The sequence below is a fragment of the Hipposideros armiger genome, unplaced genomic scaffold (genome assembly GCF_001890085.2).
Source record: "Hipposideros armiger isolate ML-2016 unplaced genomic scaffold, ASM189008v1 scaffold_573, whole genome shotgun sequence".
Taxonomy (NCBI): domain Eukaryota; kingdom Metazoa; phylum Chordata; class Mammalia; order Chiroptera; family Hipposideridae; genus Hipposideros; species Hipposideros armiger.
The window spans coordinates 282595-301041 of NW_017731923.1; the positions used below are offsets into that span (position 1 = coordinate 282595).

The following is an 18447-nucleotide window of genomic DNA, read 5'->3' on the forward strand; positions in this document are numbered from 1 at the left end:
TGGGCCTGGCCTCGCTCTGACTGACTTTCTCACAGGCCCTGGGGCAGGGCTGGCCACACTGGGTGAGTGAAGCCAATCCTTTAGAAGTGACCTCAGTCCTCTTAGCAAGTAGCAGCCCCTTCTCCTCTTAGGCATCCTTACCTGATAGGGATTTTTTTCCCCTTAACTTAACCGTCCGGCATTTAGTCAGTCCCTTTTACGTGGTGGGCATGTTAGGGGCAACGGACAAAGCTACGGGTCAGGGTGCGTTCTGTGAAGTGTCAGGTGTTGACAACCCAGTGCGCTCAGTGCTCTGGCCCAGTCAGGAGGGCTGTGCAGGGTGTCGAGGAGGGCCTCCCTGAGGAAGTGACATTGGAGCTGAGTGTGGAACGTCTACTAGAAGACAACCCGCGTGGTCTGTGTGTGGAGCGAAGCAGGGCGCTTTGGGCTGAAGGAAAGCTTGGGCAAAGACAAGGAGACGTGAACCCGTGTGCCCGGTCAAGGGGACTAGAAGCAATCCCACACACGGCGGGCATGCAGCGTAGGCTGTCGGGGTGGTGAGCGCTGAGGCAGAGGGGGCCACTGTCATACAAAGGAGTTTGGGATTTAACCCCAGGACTTGTGCTTCTCATAACTGACTGGGCCTCAGGCTCCATAGGGTGGTTTCTTAGAAAGCAGACTCCTGGGCCTTGCTCCAACCTAAGGAGTCAGAATCTCCATGGGTGAGACCTCGGAGTCCGCCATTCACCAGTGTCCCAGGAGGGTCCCTACCGGCACAGGTCAGACCAGCCCTTGAGAAGGCGTGGGAGGGCTCCCGGCAGGGGCCGCAGCACCAACGCCCCTTTGGGTCTCTGCTGCAAAGGAACGATGAGGCCTGAGTGAAGGGGCAGAGAGCAGCGTCCCCACCGCGTGCTCCTCAAACCATGTGCCCCATGATCAAGACGAGCAAGCGGAAAGTGGACAAGCTCCTCCAGCAGAGGTGTCCCTCCCGCCCCATCCCCCGCAAACCTGGCTCTGCCATGTAACCGCGAAGGAATGGTTCTCATCTATCCCTTCATGCTGAGTGAAACCTGATTTCCACATCCCACACGGCTCCACATGCGAGCTGAGTGTTCAGCTTGGAGGGGGGTGGGGAGGAGGAGTGAGGCTCGTGTTTTCATCCGGGCTAAGTGGAGGGAGGCTTCTTGGGATGGCGGGGTTCCCTCGTTGTTCCAAGGGAAGAAGAGGGCTACGTGATTGCTGCTTACCGTGAATTCACGTTCTTCCTCGATTTCTCTCCAAAAGATGGCAGTGAAATGACAGGGTGTGATGCGTAAGGCCAGAAGGCAGTTCCCCAGCCCAGAAACATGCCGTGTGAAGAAACTCTGTCTTCACAGGAGCGAGTCCGAGTTCTCCACCCGGCCCCACAGCCCCTCAGCCAGGCCACAGCGCCCTGCTCTGCAGCCTCAGCCCTCCCCTTGCCTTTCCCACTTCAATTCTTACACTTGGTAACATGGAAACCAGGCAGCTTCACACCTGGATGCCTGTGTTTATGCTAATCTCTGTCTGACATGCCTTCTACCCCCTCCCCTTTGACTGGCTGATCCCTACTCATGCTCCAAGACCCAGCTCTGTGGCGATGCCCCCTCCCACCCAACACATACTTCAACCTCGCTGTTCCTGTGAGCTAATACCCCCACCTTATGCCACCCTCAGCGGGAGTGCTTATACAGAAAGGCTATGTGCCCGCCCCTCCCCTGGCCCAGCTTGACCAGGAATTTCTCTGTGGTATTACATTTTGTCTCCCCGGTGCCTGACACACACAGGAGCTCCACAGATATTTGCTGAATCAACCAGAATCCAGAGAAACAAGAAGTGCCCTCAGATATGCGAATGTCGTGATAATGTTACCAGCTTTCTGAGAATCTGCTTATTGGTGCTTTTAGGACAGGTGGTATTTTAAAGCCTCTATATAGATGTGACACCCCATCCTCCTAAATTAAGTGTAAACTAACAAATTGAATGAGTAAACTGAAGGTGATTATTTGTATCTCAAAAGGTTGGGGGGCAAGTTTCTTTTAAACATTAAGCCTTTGCTGGAACTTTCAGAAACTTGCCTTACAGATCATTAACTTCTGGGGGAGGGATGGGAGAGTCACAAAAAAGTTACCTCTGAAAGTCTGAGCCCTGAGACGCCTCCGAAAGGAGGAAGCAAGGCAGAAGATCTTGGAGCCAGATAGGACTGCGTCCAGACTCTGGCTCTACTAGCTGTGTGGCCCCAGGCGAGTCCCTTAATCTCTCTGTACCCTGGTTTCCCCATCCCTAAAGTGGGGAGACACTACTCTGCTTTGCAGGGTTCTTATAAAGATCTAAAAGAGCCTATGTGGAGTACCTTAGCTCATAGGAGGTCCCCGATAACAGTAATAATATTGTTGTTATTAGGTTTGATATTGCACATGGAGGAGAGGACTGATTTTACTTTGGATGGCGGGAATACGGAAGGCAGAAAGGAAGGGCCAGACCCCCATGGCTGGACTGAATATTTTGACTATCACAGCACTTCACATTTTTTAAAAATTGTTTTAAACTGAAGCTTTTCATGGTGAATGTACAGAACACTGGCGCACACATGTGGATTGTGGTTGATGTGAAGGGTTTGGACTCTAGAAGGCCTGCCACTTACTAGCTCTGTGACCTTGGGCAGATGACCTCAGTTTCCGCATCTGTAGAAAGGAGACAATAAGCAGTACCCACCTCTTAAGGCTGCCATATGCGATAAGAAATGCAATGTGCATAGCCCGATGTGGGTGCACAGGGCTTCATAAATGGTGCGTGACTCTGTTATGAAGTGACTAGTACGAGTAAACAGTGGTAAGTGCCTTTACTGGAGCAACCACTTGCTCTGGGAATTTGCAGGGGGAGGGGATGAACTGCAAGAGCACTGGCCCCGGACTTGAGAGCACCTGTCATGAGAACTGTAGGACCTTGGCCCTGTTCTGTAGCAGAGGGTCTGCCCTAGATAATCCCTCGGGTTCCTAAATTAGCCCAAGGCCAGTCTACCACAGCTCCCTCCAAACGGCTGTTCTCAGACCTGGGTGCTTTGGCCCTGCCCAGATGCCCGAACTTGTGCAGGGGAACTGCTACTCACTCAAGAGCCCCTGGAAACGGCCTTGGCCTCCACACCGAAGCGCGCTTCGCTCACTGCGTGGTCCTCACGGTGGCTGTGCCTGTCATCTAGATGGCGACTGCAGCGCACGCGTGCCGGGAGGAGAGCAGGAGCTTGCTGGCTGCAGGGGAGATGGAGGAGCACGTTCCCTTTGTAGAGATTTCTGCAATCTACTGGGTCCTAACTCTCATTGTTTCCCATCCTTTGTGGGAAAATAGGTTTGAAAATAGGTGAGGCTTTGGCACCTTCCACTGGGGGGAAAGAGAAAGCAAGCTCCATGGGTTTGGGCCACAGCTGCGGGTGAAGCCTTTTGCTGCTCCTTCCTCCCAGGTCTGGAAAACGGGATAAGCTCTCTTCAGGGGTCCCCAGGACCCTGAGAACCGGTCCCTACCCCAGTAGGTTGGCACCTTAGGCACCAGGGTCTCCCCTTAGCAGGGCAGGGTGAAGGAACACTCCGGTCACCCTCCTGCCTCTAGAGAGCAGAAACCCATGACCTCGACCTCGGAGGAAGAGGTCCCCAGGCTGATGGGGACGTCCCCTCACAGAGGGCAGAAGACTCCTCCGGAAAAGCTGTCTAAACAAAGGGCATTCCTTAGCTTCCTCCCGGAGAGCCGAGCCTCCCGCCGGGCCCCGGGTGTAGAGTTACACGCGTTCCCGCGAAGTTCAGGAAGAGCGTGCCGTTCGCTTAGCTTCTGCCCGGGCGGAGCACAGCTGGGCTCCCCGCAGCCGCCCCGGGCCGGCCGCCCGCCGCGAGGGGGGTCAGCCCCGCCGAGCTGCCCCGCGTCGCCGCGCAGGGCCCGGGCACCGTTCCCGAGCCCGGCCGCGGGAGAAGCGGCGCCCCGGGACTCGGGCGTCCGGCCGGCGCGGGGGCCCGCGGCGGCAGCCCCTTCCGCTCCCCCCGTTTCCGCGCTCCGCGCTGGCTCTCCCCATCCCTGCCCTGGAGGGCGCCGGGCTTGGCCTCTGTCCCCTTCGTGGCACAGCCGTGAGCCGGCCGCCGATGCCACTGCCCGCCCCTCCCGGCCCTCGGCCCTTCCCGGACCCGGAGGGAGGCCCCGGCCGGACCCCGGGCCTGGGCGGGAGAGGGGGCTAGCGGACGGCTCGCCGGCCCGGGGATGGACGGCACGGAGGCGGCGGCGGCCGAGGCTGCAGGCGGCGGCCCGCAGTGAGTACGGACGAGGGGAGACGCCCGGCCGGCTGGCGGGGAGGCCGGGTGCTGGGCCCGGAGCGGGGCGGGTGCGGGACGGGGAGGCCCGCCCTTCATGTCTATCCATCTTCAGTTCAGCCTTTCTGAGTTTGAGCAAATACGGCGCTGGGACCTTAGAATCGGGGGGGGGGGGGGGGGGGGGGGGCTCCAAGCAGCACCAGCAATCTCCCCAGACGGCCCCTCAGTGCCCCCCTCAAAGGCTCTCATTCCCTGAGGTCTCCCCAGATGGGTGATCTCTGGAATACTGGTCCAGCGTTTACGGGCCAGAAAGTTCTTTTAATTTAACTGAAATCACTCCCATTACATTCTAATCCTTTGCTCTCCGAATTGCACTTGAGAAGAGAGGATTCAGTGACTGGGCTGCATAGAGCAAGTTGGTACATTCTAGATTCACTGGTGGAGCAAACGATCTCGGCCTTCTAAAGACAGCCCTTAAACTTCACTGGTTTAAAGCTGAGGTGACATTTTCTACTATGTGTGTATTTTACTTCATGAAATATGTACATTACTGAAACATGTATAGATTGAATTGTAATAAACAACTGCAGAGGGACTTGCCATTTCAGAGACGTCTACCGTGAATCTTTTAAGTCAGCATATGAAGTGAATAATTCATTCCTAATTTGTAATTTACATAAGTATAGATTTTTTACTTCAAGTGGGACATATCTAGAGGTATGCTGTTGAGGGAGCATTTTCCCAGAGCAGGATAAATATTAAGACATTGTGGCCTGCATGTGTGCACAGAACAACTTGGTGAATAAAATCCCATGCTCACTTTCATTCCCTATGAACACATGACATCACCCATGCCACCAAGGAGCTGTGTCATTCTGGGAAGTCACCGACCCTCTCTAGACAGTATATTCTCATCTACAGAATAAGGGGAGTAGGGTTAAGTGATCGCTGAGCACCTTGGAGGAGCCCCTGCCTTGGAATGAGAAGCTTTGCAATCCAAACTGGCCTCTCCTTAGCATCTGTGTGACATAATCTCACAGTAGCTCAGTTTTTCCATCTGTAAGCATGAGGATAATAATGCTATTCTGGCCAGATTGTGTGAGGATTTTTTGAGAGCATGTGTTTGGAAGCACTTGCGTGCCTGCCTGGCACAGAGCAGATGCTGGTAGGACTTGGTGACTGATTATGACTGCCCTTTGAGCACAGCCCCATCCTGCGGTCCTGTGGACGGGAGTGGGGAGAGGAGGCCCACAGGGCACCTTCCACCCGAAGGTCAGATCCTGAGCTTCTGTGTGATGTCACAGCGTCACTGAGACCACCTGTCAGGAATGCAAGAGGCCAGGGATTGGGACATCTGACCTAGCTTTTCACTCTGGTCCACACTTGGCATAGGATTAGTTGTTGTTTGGCACATGTGCCCCATATGTAGAATGGGGATAGAAAACCTGGAACACCACTCAGTCTTGGAAGAAAAAATCAATAATATCTTATTTGTATAATCCAATGATTTATACTTTTCAGAGTGGTTTTATATCATCTAGAAGGTATCCCCTGCTCTGTCCCCAAATTACTCTCATCTGGACAGGGCACAATATGAAGGTACTTTGGGGACCCAAGAGGTTGTTGGAGCTAGCCAGGTCCTGGGATTAAAGCGCTCTCTGTTTTTCTCTTCCAGAGGGCCCAAAACAGGGTGCAGAACAGCCAGTTCCATGGAGGTGACCTCAGCTGTGGAGAGAAGTGGCACTGAGCCACAGCCCAGTAATGGACACCTCCCAACATCCTGGCCCTGCCCTCAGGAAGACAGAACACCCAGCCTGATGGCCCCCCAGCCTCTTAGGGCATCGGAGGGGATACAGCTCCAAGGCCCCTCTGTGCTGGAGTCCAAGGTCAGGGCCTTGAAGGAAAAGATGACAGGAGGAAAACAGGGGGCAAGCCCCAGACTCACTGCCCATGAGCGGTCATCCCCAAAAAAACCCAAATGCCGGCGAGTCAAGGCGGGTGGAGCCAGGACCCCATCAGAGGGGTCTCCCCTGCCAGGTGCTGCAGTGGTCCTCAGTACTCAGAACCTGACTGACAGGCAGCTCAACAGCAGTGCCAGTGAGGAGGAACCCACCAGGAATGGCGGCCCCGGACCTCCCAGGCCACCTGCCCCTGGGGTCAAGTGCTGGAATGAGAAGAGTCCATGGCCTCCAGAAGCAGTGTGGGCACTGCCTGACCACGAGAGGGGTCTGCTTCTGGGTCCCAGCTCTTTGCAAGAGAGCCCCATCCACAGAGTCACTCCAGGCTGGCCTAGGGGCCCGGGACCTTGTAACCAAGTTACCCATACGCCCAACCTGAGGAAAGGAAGGTCATACCTTCTTTGGGATGGTCTAGGCACAGGGGGAGACCTGGACAGCTTGTCTCTGACCTCCAAAGAAGATTTTGTCCCCAGGCCAGCCCTGCTGGCAGGGCTCTGGAGAGCTGGAGACCTGGACACTGGGAGCAGCGCCTTGCCCCTATCTGACCGGGTGGAGAGGAACCGCCTTCTGCTGCAGGAGATGTTACTTGTTGCGGGGAAGGGCCCCCCAAAAGTAGGAATCCCAACCTGGACTCCATCCTGGGACAGAACTGTACTAGGTGAGGCTTACTCTGTAGGTCTGGGTGGTGGGGCAGCAGGCGCAAGTGCAGGGGGAAGAAAAAGGGAAGGCGGGGGGAGACCATGGAGGGGGTGGGGCAGGAGAGCACAGCTGCTTATCACCCAAATCATAGATCCTTTACCACCTCACAGCCACCCCCATCTGCTGAAGACGCCCATGACTCCCCATACCAATGGGAGGCCACCCTCTGTGCTTCGGGGTAAAGGCTACCATGGCTGCTTCTCTGCGGCTTATACCCTTTTCTAGAGTGGCTTTTTGCACCTCTCTCCAATGACATGCCCTCACCCCCCCCCCAGTGGACCCCTCCCCACAAAATACTTGAGCATCCTGTTGGGTGGGCTGAACTCAGGTGGTCGCACTACGGGGATGTGCAATTGTTCAGACCTGAGAAGACACCTCCTTTCTCTCCTTTCCTCCCCGTCCCAAAAGCTCCTATGCCTGAGAGCACCCATGCAGGCCCCACAGCCCATGGCAATCCCTGCCCACCTGCAGCCTCTGTGGCAGGTTGTGCCTCCACCTCTCAGGCCAAGACACAGGCAGCAGCTGCGGATTTGTCTGGGGGAGTAAAAGGCTTCTAGAGAAACCTTTCTCCTCAACACTCATTAAGTGGCGGCTAAGAGCCCAGTTTCTTGCTCTTCCCTGATCTCTGCTTCTGTTCTGGGTCCTAGAGCGACCAGCAGGGGACGTGGATTGGGACTCAGGAATCTCCCTGCAGGACTCGGACCAGAACAGGTAAGAGCTTAGAGCGCACATTTTCATTCCCCTCCTTCCTCGCCATTGTCCCTCCGTTTAACGCAGCATCAGGAGAGTGGGAGACCCTGAGAAAACACGAGGGCAGACAGATCCCGAATGGCAGACCAGAGGACAGTGGGCCAATATCAACCATCATCCCTGAGGCCGCGTAGAGGGTGCCAGTCACCCAGTGCCCTGGGCTGGGACCTGCCTGCTGCTTGAGCAAAAAATGCCTGGGCACGAGGCAACATGCAAAGAGCATCACAAACAACCCACTCTGCATTCTTGGGAATGGGTTCCCCTGCCTGGCCTCTGTCTCTTCACCTTTAAAGTGGGCCGAACAGTATCTGTGTGGTGACTTCACAGGTCTGCATAAAGCTAAAATGAGATACTGGCTGTGAGAATCCTTAAGGAAAGCACACGCATGCAAAGCATCTACGACACCGATTTCTTTCCCGATCGAGGGGGTGTGCTGGGGTCGTGTAAGGCTCTCCCTTCCTCTGACCTCATTGTGATATCCCACAGACTGTGCTCTAGCCCCTCCACCCATGTGCCAGGGGAGGGGGCCACACTGGGGTGATGGTGGGTGCAAGATGGGAAGAGCACACTCGCGGCAGCGGGGAGCACCATCTGGGGGCCTGAGCTGCGCCCGCTGGTGTCTGCTGAGAGGCTGGCCGCAGCCTACGTCTGCGCCAGGCTTCAGGCCCGTGAAGCTAAGAGAGGGCGCAGAGCGGGGAATGGCCCCATTTCTCCAGCGGCGCCATCATGACGGCCTCGTGGTGTCTGCTGAGCGAGGGGTTAGCACTGTTGCTTCTCCTTGTTCAGGCCACTTCCCTGCATACATTCCACTTAGTGTGTCACCAAGCAAGGGCTGTCCAGACTCAGGTGGTTCCGCTTCTGCTCGGCTGCTGGCCACCTAGGGAGCTGGGGAGGGCCAGCCGCAGAAGGGGTGGTCTGGACCCTCATCCTTCATTACTTACGGTTTGGAATCAGCATTGACTCTCTCTGCCAGGGGCCTCTTCTCTGCCTCCATGGCCAGCGCTTTCCGCCTCTCCTCACATCCCCACCCAGCCTGCCACAGTGTGGGGGAACATGACTGCAGCAAGGATAGTGGTCTCAGTGACACTCGTCCCTTTTTTCTCTCCTCCCCTCCTTCCCTGGGAGCCCATGGAGGAGACAGGCTTGGGCAGATGCCCCGGACACCTCGTGTCCTGGGAGATGTCTTTTTCCCCTGCAGCTGCTGCTTCACACCATTGCTCCCAGGACGGGAGAGAACCCTGGAGGCCGCGAGATGCCGCCCCTGGGGATTGCGCCCAGAGGTCGCGATTGAAAGGAGGAGCCCAAGCTCCTGACTGGCATTTTGGATAATAAGTAATCGAAACACCTGTTTTAAAGGAGAGCATCAACCATGAGGTGGGGAGGGACTTCCCCCAGTCCTGCGAGGAGGTGGCACCTGTGTGGAATCCTCAGAATGGGGACTTCTGGACGATTGTTTCATCTGGAATGCCACCTGCAGCATGTTCAGGTTCAGGCAGGGTGTGTGTGTGCGCGTGTGTGCGTGTGTGTGTCGGCCTGTGTGTGTGCATGTGTAGGTGTGTATGCATGTGTGTGTGTGTATATATATATATATATGGTGGATGAGTACATGTGTGGAGAGAGAGCGAATGAGTGAGAGAGAGCTGCCTTAGTGAGCTTTAGGATTCTGCCCCACGTATATCCAGGAAAGAGCTGACATGAGGAAAACTTTGTCCTCCGGTTTATTTAGAAGGTTTTTCAGAGTGCCCCATTGACCTCTACTGCCGATTTACAGCCAGGCCCCTGCCGAGTAGACACACCCAGAGAACATACCTAGTGCAAGGATTAGAGAAAGGCCAGCCATGTTTCCAGGCCCCCTCAGCCAGGGCACCTCATTTGGCTCTATTCCTGAGTCTTCTGAGCAGATATTAAAGTGGTCCCTAAGAGAACCCTTATGTGCTGTTGGTGGGATTGCAAATTGGTGCAGCCACAATGGAAGATAGTATGGAGGTTCCTCAAAAAATTAAAATAGAATGACCCAGCAATTCCACTCCTGGGTATTTGTCCAAAGTAACCCAAAACATTAATTCGAAAAAATATATGCACACCCCCCCCCCACGTTTACTGCAGCGCTAGTCACAATAGCCAAGATATGGAAACCACCGAAATGTTCATCAATAGACAATTAGATAAAGAAATTGTGGTATATTTATACAATGGAGTATTACTCTGCCATAAAAAAAGAATGAAATCTTACCATTTGTAACAACATGGATGGACCTAGAGGGTATTATGCTAAGTGAAATAAGTCAAATTGAGAAAGGCAAATACCATATGATCTCACTTACACGTGGAATCTAAAGAACAGAATAAACAAGCAAACAAAACAGAAATAGACTCATAGATACAGAGAAAAAACTGATGGTTCCTAGATGGGAGGGGAGTTGGGGGATGGTGGAGAAGGTGAAGGGATTAAATACAAATTGGTAGTCACAAAATAGTCACAGGGATGTGAAATACAGTATGGGAAATATAATCAATAATGTTGTAAAGATTATGTAGGGTGCCAGATGGGTTCTGGAATCATCAGAGGGATCACTTCATAGATTGTGTAGATGCCTGACCGACTTCATAGATTGTGTAGATGCCTGACCGCTGTGCTGTACGCCTGAAGTGAAGTAGAATAATATTGATTAGCAACTATAGTTAAATGGTCACAGGATGTAAAGTACAGCATAGGGAATAGAGTCAATGGTACTCTAAGAGCTATATATGATGTCAGAGGGGTAGTAGACTTGGGGGTGTGTTATCACTTTGTGAGGGGTGTATCTAATCATTATGTTCTTTTGTACACCTGAAACTAATATAAAAGTTTTAATTTGATTTTTTTAAAAAGGTGGTCCCTAAGACACAATAGGGCTCCATCTCTGCTTTAAGGGGATAGATTTATTGATGCCACTTCTGGATAGTTGAACTTCCCAAGAGACCTTTGAAATAAGGCACATTTCTCTCAGCTCTGTACCCCAGGAGTGCCACATGTGAGCAGGGTCCTGGGACTTAGCGTCTGTACTAAGGGGCTTGGGACCCTGGCACAGTGTTCTGAGGCTATGGCCATGCATCGTGATGGCCACCATGAAGGGGTCTGGGACATCATTCAGGACACGCTTTGGCAGTGAGCCCCTCAGATCTTCTTGGGGTTGGAGGCGTGAAAAGTCCTGCTTTACACTCAGTCAAGTTTAGCATCAGTGCAGGTTAGCACTGCAGCTAAATAACCATTTTGACCGATTTACTCAACATGTATCTGATTATGTCCACAAGTGTTACTGCTCTGCATGGTGATAAAACAAGACGCTCGGGAAACGACGATGACCGCAGAGCTCCATAGTTACTGTCTGACTGGGGGGACCGGCCCAGCTTGTTGGGGTGCAGTCACAGGAAGAGGCACCCATGGAAGCAAGACCCTCTAGATGCCAAGGGAGCGCCAGAAATGCCCCAGGACCCGAAATGCTTAGGGTCACATGCAGAGGCAACCTCCCTCCCCCAACCCCGGGGTTGTCCCCTCTACTGAGGACCCAAAGAAGTCTTGGTCCTAGAGAGCCGGAACATCCTGTGCCCATTCCTTCCTTCTAGAAGACCATGCCAGCCTTGCCACTCTGCAGCCATGGTGATGTGCCAAGCACTGTGCTACGTGCTGTACCCATATTCTCATTTTATCTCATTTGTTGTTTCTGTTTCACTGACAGGGAGACCCCTCTGGGGAGAGACGTTAAGTGACTCGCCCAGGGTCGTACTGCTACTAAGTGCTGGAGCCAGAAATCACAATGAGAGCTATTTGGCTCCAAGGTCTGTGCTCTAACCCTTATGCCGCACTTCCACAAGCCGTCTCGCTGTGCCCCCACAGGCCAGTCCTTGAGTTAGGGGTCTGGCCTTCTGCCTCCCCCACCCTGCTGTTCTCGGGTTTAGGCAAAGGAGGGTAAGTGACAGGCGCCATTGGGTAAGCTTGTTTCTCTCCTAAATCACTGTTGACGTGATTCAGGAAATGGAGTTTTCATTTGGGGGTAGAGAATGAGATGAGAGGTGAGCACTGCAGGGAGGGCAAAGCGGGCCCAGGGTTTTCAGTGGCCTTGTTTGTGGGGTGCCGGGGACCTGATGCCTTAGAGACAGGAGAGGGGAGGAAAGTGACACGGAGTGCTGTGCTCAGTCTCAGCCCTCATCCATTCTTAGCAACCCTGTGGGTGTCTCATCCGCTGAGCCTGTAAAATGACCACAGCCAGCTCGGCCTCTTCCCTATTCGAGGTAATCTGACAATCGGATTACAGATGGCCTCGGGATCCCAAATTAACCCAGCTTGAGCAAAAAGTGTGTGAAACCAGAGGAGCAGCAGCCGTCAAAGCAATGCTCACCCGGGGTCCCTCAACGCAAGGAAGTCAGTGTGCAGAAATTAGCGTCTCGTCAGCTGCTGTGAGCACAGGGCAACCGGCCCCCTGAGGCTCACAGGCCCTTCCTTGGCAGTCGTTCCAGAGGCAGTGCTGTGACCCGGCTGCTCTGGTTCAAATCAGGACCTTCTGTGTGAGATTGTGGGGCCACCCGAGTATCTGCAGGGCTTTAATTATTGCTCTGCTGGGGGAAAAATAGAGCAGAGAAGGTCTTGGAGAGCATGTTTTTATATGTGCTATAATGATGAAGGAAGACCGGAGGGTCTCCTAGGGTGTTGATTTGCCTCATCCCTGTGGCAGAATCATGCCCTTTTCTAGATACAGAGCCCAGTCTTCAGCGTGCACACCTCTTCATGAGAAGAGAGGGACCAGTAGAGGGCCAGCCCACAGCTGCTCACACTTTGGTGGGTCCTAATCTTGGGGTCCCTGTTGGGATTGCAGCAGTCAAAACTCTCTGCCCTGAAACAGAGCTAATACTAACAGCAATAATAATAATAATAATAATAATAATAATAATAATAAATGCTAACCTTGGAATCTTACCAAATGCCCAGCTCTGTGCTAACCTCTTTTAAGGGAATCAGCCTCACTTAATCACTGAGCCTTTAGTTAGCTGATGAGGAAACTGGGGCTTAACCCCTAAGGAGCCTGTCAGGGTGACACAGCTGGTAAGTTGCATCCAGAATGAGACCCACTGCTCTCAGCTCTGTCCTGTCAGTGTCCCGCAGCCCTGGGGAGAATAAAAATTTCTGGGCTTTCCTTTTCTCTTCTCACTCAGGAAATTGCACACACTATGATATCAGGAGAGCTCTTTCCTTGGTCATCGAAAGGCTTGATAATATACAAAAATAGAACAAACGCTAGGCAAAAAGGTTTATATAGTATGTTCTAGACACTATATATTTTCCCTCTACCTGCTGCATCTTGGAATCTGGGAAGTGTGAGGTCACGTTACATCCCAAATTATTTCCCTAATTCCTGTTCCTGGGATGAAAAGGTTACACGCAGACTTGCTGGAGCTTATTGTTTTAATCCAGGTTTATAAGGGCTGCAGAAAGAGACCACTCTGTCCCGTTGACCTCCCTGGCTAGGAGAGAAATGGTGGTCGTTCTGACTTGAGATCTTGACCTGCCTGTCTATGAGGGGAGCTGAGCTCAGGGCTAAGCCTGTCCCTCCACCAGGAAATTGGCTTAGATGGAGAGGCCAGAGGGGAGGGGCCCACATGCCACCCTTTGTCCCGGGGAAGCAGTTTAGGACTCTGGTGACTGAAAGGGCAGAGAGAAGGGCCAGAGCACTCGCGTGGCGCTCCAGTTGTCCCTAATAGTTAGGTCTTTGTAGGGTTTGCTGCGCCTTGAGGGCCAAACATCTGTGGTGTGAACACCCCCCCACCTCAAGGAGAGGACCTCAGAGTCCCTCACCCTACCTTGGGGTACACCAGGCTACCTGGCCAAATGCCCAGATTCATAGGGTGCTGAGTCCCCTACCCTACCCAATTCCTGCTGTTCACAGATGGGGAACTGAGGCCCGGGGAGGGGAAAGCACTCAGCCACTTGATCTGTACGCCCTACCTGCTGGGCAAATGAGCCCCAGATGTGCAAGATTTCCAGAGTGGCAAAAGCTGCCTTTTCTTAGGTGAAATTGCCTTTGCCTAACCATGCACTAACTGCCCCAGTCCTTCCAGGAAACTTCCAGAGGAACTGTGAGAGCTGGGATTGTGGGTTATGGCCCCTGATGGGAAGGTGTTGGCTCCAGGGCTGTGTGTCCTTGGCAGAGGCCAGATCAGATTAGACTGGAAAGGCTCCCTCAGATGGAAAAGTCTAAAGCCATCTGCCGGTGGGGTTGGATGCAGCGACGGGAGACAGGCAGTTCGAGTGGGACAGGCTCATCGCCCCACTGCGCTGCACCTGCATGAGCCTGCCTCCTGGGAAAAAGGCTCCCTTCCCCCGCAGGGCTGCTCAGGGCCTGCCCGCTCCAGCGTATGCCATGACTAGGAGTCTCCTGTCCTGCTGACCTTGGCCGCCATCTGTGAAGGTGACTGCCACTCTCCCCCTTGCTCAGTTTGTTTACTCCAAGCACCTACAAAGCCCTGCTTTTCTAATCAGTGGAGAAACCAGCTTTGTCTGCCAGGAACCAAAGCAGGGCAGCTGATGGGGAAAAAAAAAAAATTTAACAGGTCCAAGTTGAGGGAGAGAAAGGAAACAGCAGAGCTGGAATATGGCTTAGAAACCTGGGGCAAGGCCGATCCTGGAAGCATCAGGCCAGCTGCCTGGGGCCCTCCTGCCTGCCCACCAGGTCTTGTGACAAATGCCCTCCGACAGCCGGGGAACCACAGCTGTCACTGGAAGGCTCTGAGTGTGCGGGCTAGCAGCCAGAGGCCCCCGGCTGCAGGGGCAGCTCTCCGGGCTGGTAACCTCATTATCTCTGCTGTCGGAGCAGGAGCCCCAGGGAGCACAGCTGCTCTCAGCAGTGCATTGGAGGAGCTGCCTGCTTGGGAAGCTGTGCAAAGGGATGTCTCTCCTGCCAAAGGAGGCTTCACAGAGCAGCAGGCCTGGGGACTCACGCTCACATCACGCCAGTCAACCCTCCTGGTTCCAAAACTGTGCCTGAGCCCTGCCAGGGTTCACAGGCACAGATGGCGCCTTTATTCTAGCAGTTCTTTTTTTTTACCCCTTGGGCTCCAAAGCAGAGTTAGGTACAAATAGTAAGAAAAAGAATGAAAGAGAGAGCGAGAGTGAGAATGAGAGCAAAGGGAGGGAGGGAGGAAGGAAAGAAGGAAGGAAGGAAAGAAGGAAGGAAGGAAGGAAGGAAGGAAGGAAGGAAGGAAGGAAGGAAGGAAGGAAGGGGAAGGAGGGAAGAAGGAAGGAAAAAAAGTCCTAGACTGTCCAAGGATCCCCCAAGGAGGCCTCAGAGTTGTGCCACTCACATGTCTGTCATCTGTCATCCAGAAAACTACTTTTCAGGGCCCCTTTCTCCAGGTGACATATGGGGTGGGTAAGGCAGCAGCCTGAGATCTAGGCCCTGCTGAGTGTCTCCCTGCCTGAGCTCTTCCACTGGACCCTCCCTGGTGAGGACAGCCCAGCGTATGTGACAGCGAGGACAAGGAGCAGCCAAAGAGGATGCTGAAGTCACATCAAAGCGTGCGTCTGACTCCAGCCACAAACATCCTCAGCCGGCCCTGGGACCCAGGAAGTAGCGGAAACAGGATGTGGGAAGGGTGCTGGGGGCAGTGGGGCTGGCTGCTGTCTGCTCTGCTCTCAATTGGTGTTCGACCTTGAGCAATGTGCCAAGTGCGCCTCTCTGCTCCGGCACACCCTCATCTGTCAAGTGCAGAGAACACCTGCCCTCGGCCAGCCTGGCTGGGAGCATGAGCTCTGTGGAGAGAAACATCTTGTCAGTAGGAGGCTGTGAGGCTGCTGTGACTGCTGTAACCTGGCATTGGCTGTATGTCACTGTCTAGGAGACAGCTTTGAAAAAGGGCTGCTGTCATTTTCTGCAACTCTGGACTGGCCGGGGAGACAGCACATATGTAGGTGGTGAGGGCTGGTAGAGAACCCTTATTATTTTGAAAATCGAGCCATTTGCTGACTTGGTGTGGGTTCAGCTCGATGTCTCTCGGACCTCAGTGGCTACCTGGAGGGTTTGGATTGGGACTGAGGCAGAAAAACAGCAGCACTTATAAAAATGTCATTCCCCCAAGGAGCAGAGCTGCAGTGGGCAGGGCCCTGAGTCCTTGTGTCTGTGGGGGGAGCGCAGGGTGGTGCTGGGTGAGCTTGAGTGGGTATGTGTGGGTGCAAAGAGACAGAAGGAAAGAGGGAGGTGATGCGTGTAAAGACCATCTGGCTGGGCACAGGCCCAACCCGGCAACCCGGGCCCTTTTCTGTCCCTCCCTCCAGAAAACTCCCTCTGTCTGCCCAGGGAAAGAACAATAGAATAATGTGGAAACTCCCTTTCTAGATCTTGCTGGGGTCTCTGCCTCTGGTCCCTGAGCAGATGTCCAAGATGGGCCAGCTCCGTAGCCCTGCCCAGAGCCGCTCAGGGCCAGGCCCCAAGCCCCAGGCCCTCAGCCGGGCGCCCTCTGTGTGGGAGCTGGCCGAGGAAGGCTGCACATGCAGGGCTCCTCCTGGCACAGCCGTGCTCGACACTGTTAAAGCCCTCCTAATCCGTGTTATTTTCTTCTAATCCCTCCGCTGCCCACTCTGGTCTGTGTGCCACCCTGCAGGACCTTTGGACCCAAGCCGGAGCCCGCGCTGAGGAGCCCCAGGCATGAGGAAGCCAAGCACCTGCTGCAGCGTGCCCGCATGAAAGCCAGGCCCCGGCCCCTCCGTGCCAGCCATGATATCGTGCCCACCATGGCCCAGGGCAGCCGGTGAGTGGGGCCTGGGCCAGGCTGGCCTGGGAGGGCTGTGGCAGGGAGGAGATGGGACCCAGCCAAAATGCCACTGCTCACTGCTCCCGTCGGCCTGTGTGTGTGTGCTTCCCACATCAGGCGCTTGCTTTCATTCCGTTAGTTGGTCAACGCGCCTGTACAGAGGCATTTATGATTTGCAGGTGAATGAAACATAACCCAAGCTCCCTGGGGAGACAGAGGTCCCTGTCACCAGGGAGAAAGACAGGCAAACAGTGAACACAATCCTGTGGGCTGTGGTTTCGGAGAGGGAAGGTGCGTATTTAGGGCAGGAACCCTGAGGCTCCGCCTGCAAAGGACAGGGGCAGCTCGAGAGGAGGTGGCTTCTAAGTTGGGGCTGAGGAGATGTAGATATTCACTGGGCAGGTGAGGGGCAGGGGTGAGCATCTAGGGCAGAAACCGTGAGTAATGCCGGGTGCATGGTGTGAAGCCCTGAGAGCTCCGTGGAGGCCAGGCGTGGGGGCCTCCAGGCCAGCTGGACAATTTGCATGTCGCCTGGAACAGCTAGTACCTACCGAAGGGTTTTAAGGGGGTGCGTAGCATGATCACATTTGCGTTTCGAGAAAGCTGTTCTGGCTGCAGGGATTGTTGGATCTGGGGGCTGGGGGCAGAGAGGAGGCGGCACCATGGTCCTGGTGAGATGTGACAAAGAGGAAGGTGTAGAGCTAAGAGACTGCCAAGAGCCCGAAGTCAGCAGGTTTGATGAGGCAGCAGAGACATGATTAAGAGACTCTGGAAGCAGAAGACTGGGCTTGAATTCTGGCTCTGCCACTTATTAGCTGCGTGCCTTTGGGGGAAGCCTCAGGGCCTCAGTTTCCTCATCTGCAAAATGGGAATTATTACAGTGTCTGTCTTACAGAGTTGTTGTGAGGGTTATATGAGTTATAATAATACAGGTAAAGTGTTTAGAAGAGCACCTGGCACGTAGTGAGTAGTACTCTGTGAGTGTTACCTCTTGGTATTAATCATTTACGGGTGTCCCCCACTTATGAGCAGGAGATATTTTCCCAGACCCCCAGTGGATGCCTGAAACCTCAGATAGTACTGAAGCCTACATAAACTGTTTTTTCCTACACACACAACTTTTCACTTAAGGAAGCACTTGACGGCTTCTCTTTGGCATATCTGAACTGTCGGCATCACTGCTCTTGCACTTTGGGGCCATTATTAAGTAAAGTAAAATAAGGGGAACTTGCACACAAGCACTGTGATGCCATGATAGTTGCTCTGGTAACGGAGAGGACTGCTGAGTGACGGATGGGCGGGGAGCGTATGCAGCGTGGGGACGCTGGACAAAGGGACGATTCATGTGCCTAGTGGGACAGAGCAGAGTGACACGAGACTTCATCCCACTATTCAGAATGACGCACAATTTATTTCTGGAATTTCCCATTTAATATTTTCGGACTTACATTGACCGCCGGTAACTGAAATCACAGAAAGCGAACCCACAGCTAAGGGGGGACTCCTGTAATTAACTGGATGTGGGGCGTGTGAGAGGGGAGACATCCAGGATGGAGCCCGGGCTTGTGACTTGGTGTCTGAAGGTTGGGTGGGACCTTAGCCAAGGAGGGAAGCTTAGGTGAGGGGCCAGGCTTTGGAGGGGGTTGCCCACCAAACCTCTGCTAAGGATTCTCATCAGGGAGATGGATACAGGCTCTGTGGAAGAGGAGAGAGGTCAGAACTCCAGATTTGGTCATTCCCCTGATCTCACGAGGCTGGAGCCATGGGTGAGGGTGAGTGCAGCAGGGGTGAAGAGATGGGAAAGGAACAAGTTCAAGGACATCCAGACCAGCACTTTCCACGCGTGGCTGCTCCCTGAGTGACATCCCATGCCCATCGTTGTGCCTGTTCTATGTACGGTTCCCTGCAGGAGCCACTTACACATGGAGGCCACCACACCAGAGCTGGCACACCTGGGCCTGAGGTGACACTGC

The 18447-nt window shown here is 54.0% G+C and overlaps 1 protein-coding gene and 1 long non-coding RNA gene across 2 annotated transcripts in view; one reads left to right on the forward strand and one right to left on the reverse strand.

The window, feature by feature from the left end:
• Positions 1-2553: 2553 nt before the first annotated feature.
• Positions 2554-3944, reverse strand: LOC109371493 (uncharacterized). Its single transcript, XR_002121892.1, has 3 exons — positions 3771-3944; positions 3107-3245; positions 2554-2681 (listed from the first exon to the last, which is right to left on the reverse strand). It is a non-coding gene; the product is annotated as an uncharacterized LOC109371493 (long non-coding RNA).
• Positions 3945-4146: 202 nt separating this feature from the next.
• KIAA1614 (KIAA1614 ortholog) overlaps positions 4147-18447 on the forward strand; it is a 31404-nt gene continuing 17103 nt past the window's right edge. The window contains exons 1-4 of the mRNA XM_019624042.1: positions 4147-4286; positions 5962-6902; positions 7591-7654; positions 16325-16471. Coding sequence (XP_019479587.1) covers positions 4237-4286; positions 5962-6902; positions 7591-7654; positions 16325-16471 — 1202 coding nt within the window. The 5' untranslated portion in view covers positions 4147-4236. The remainder of the gene's footprint in view (positions 4287-5961; positions 6903-7590; positions 7655-16324; positions 16472-18447) is intronic.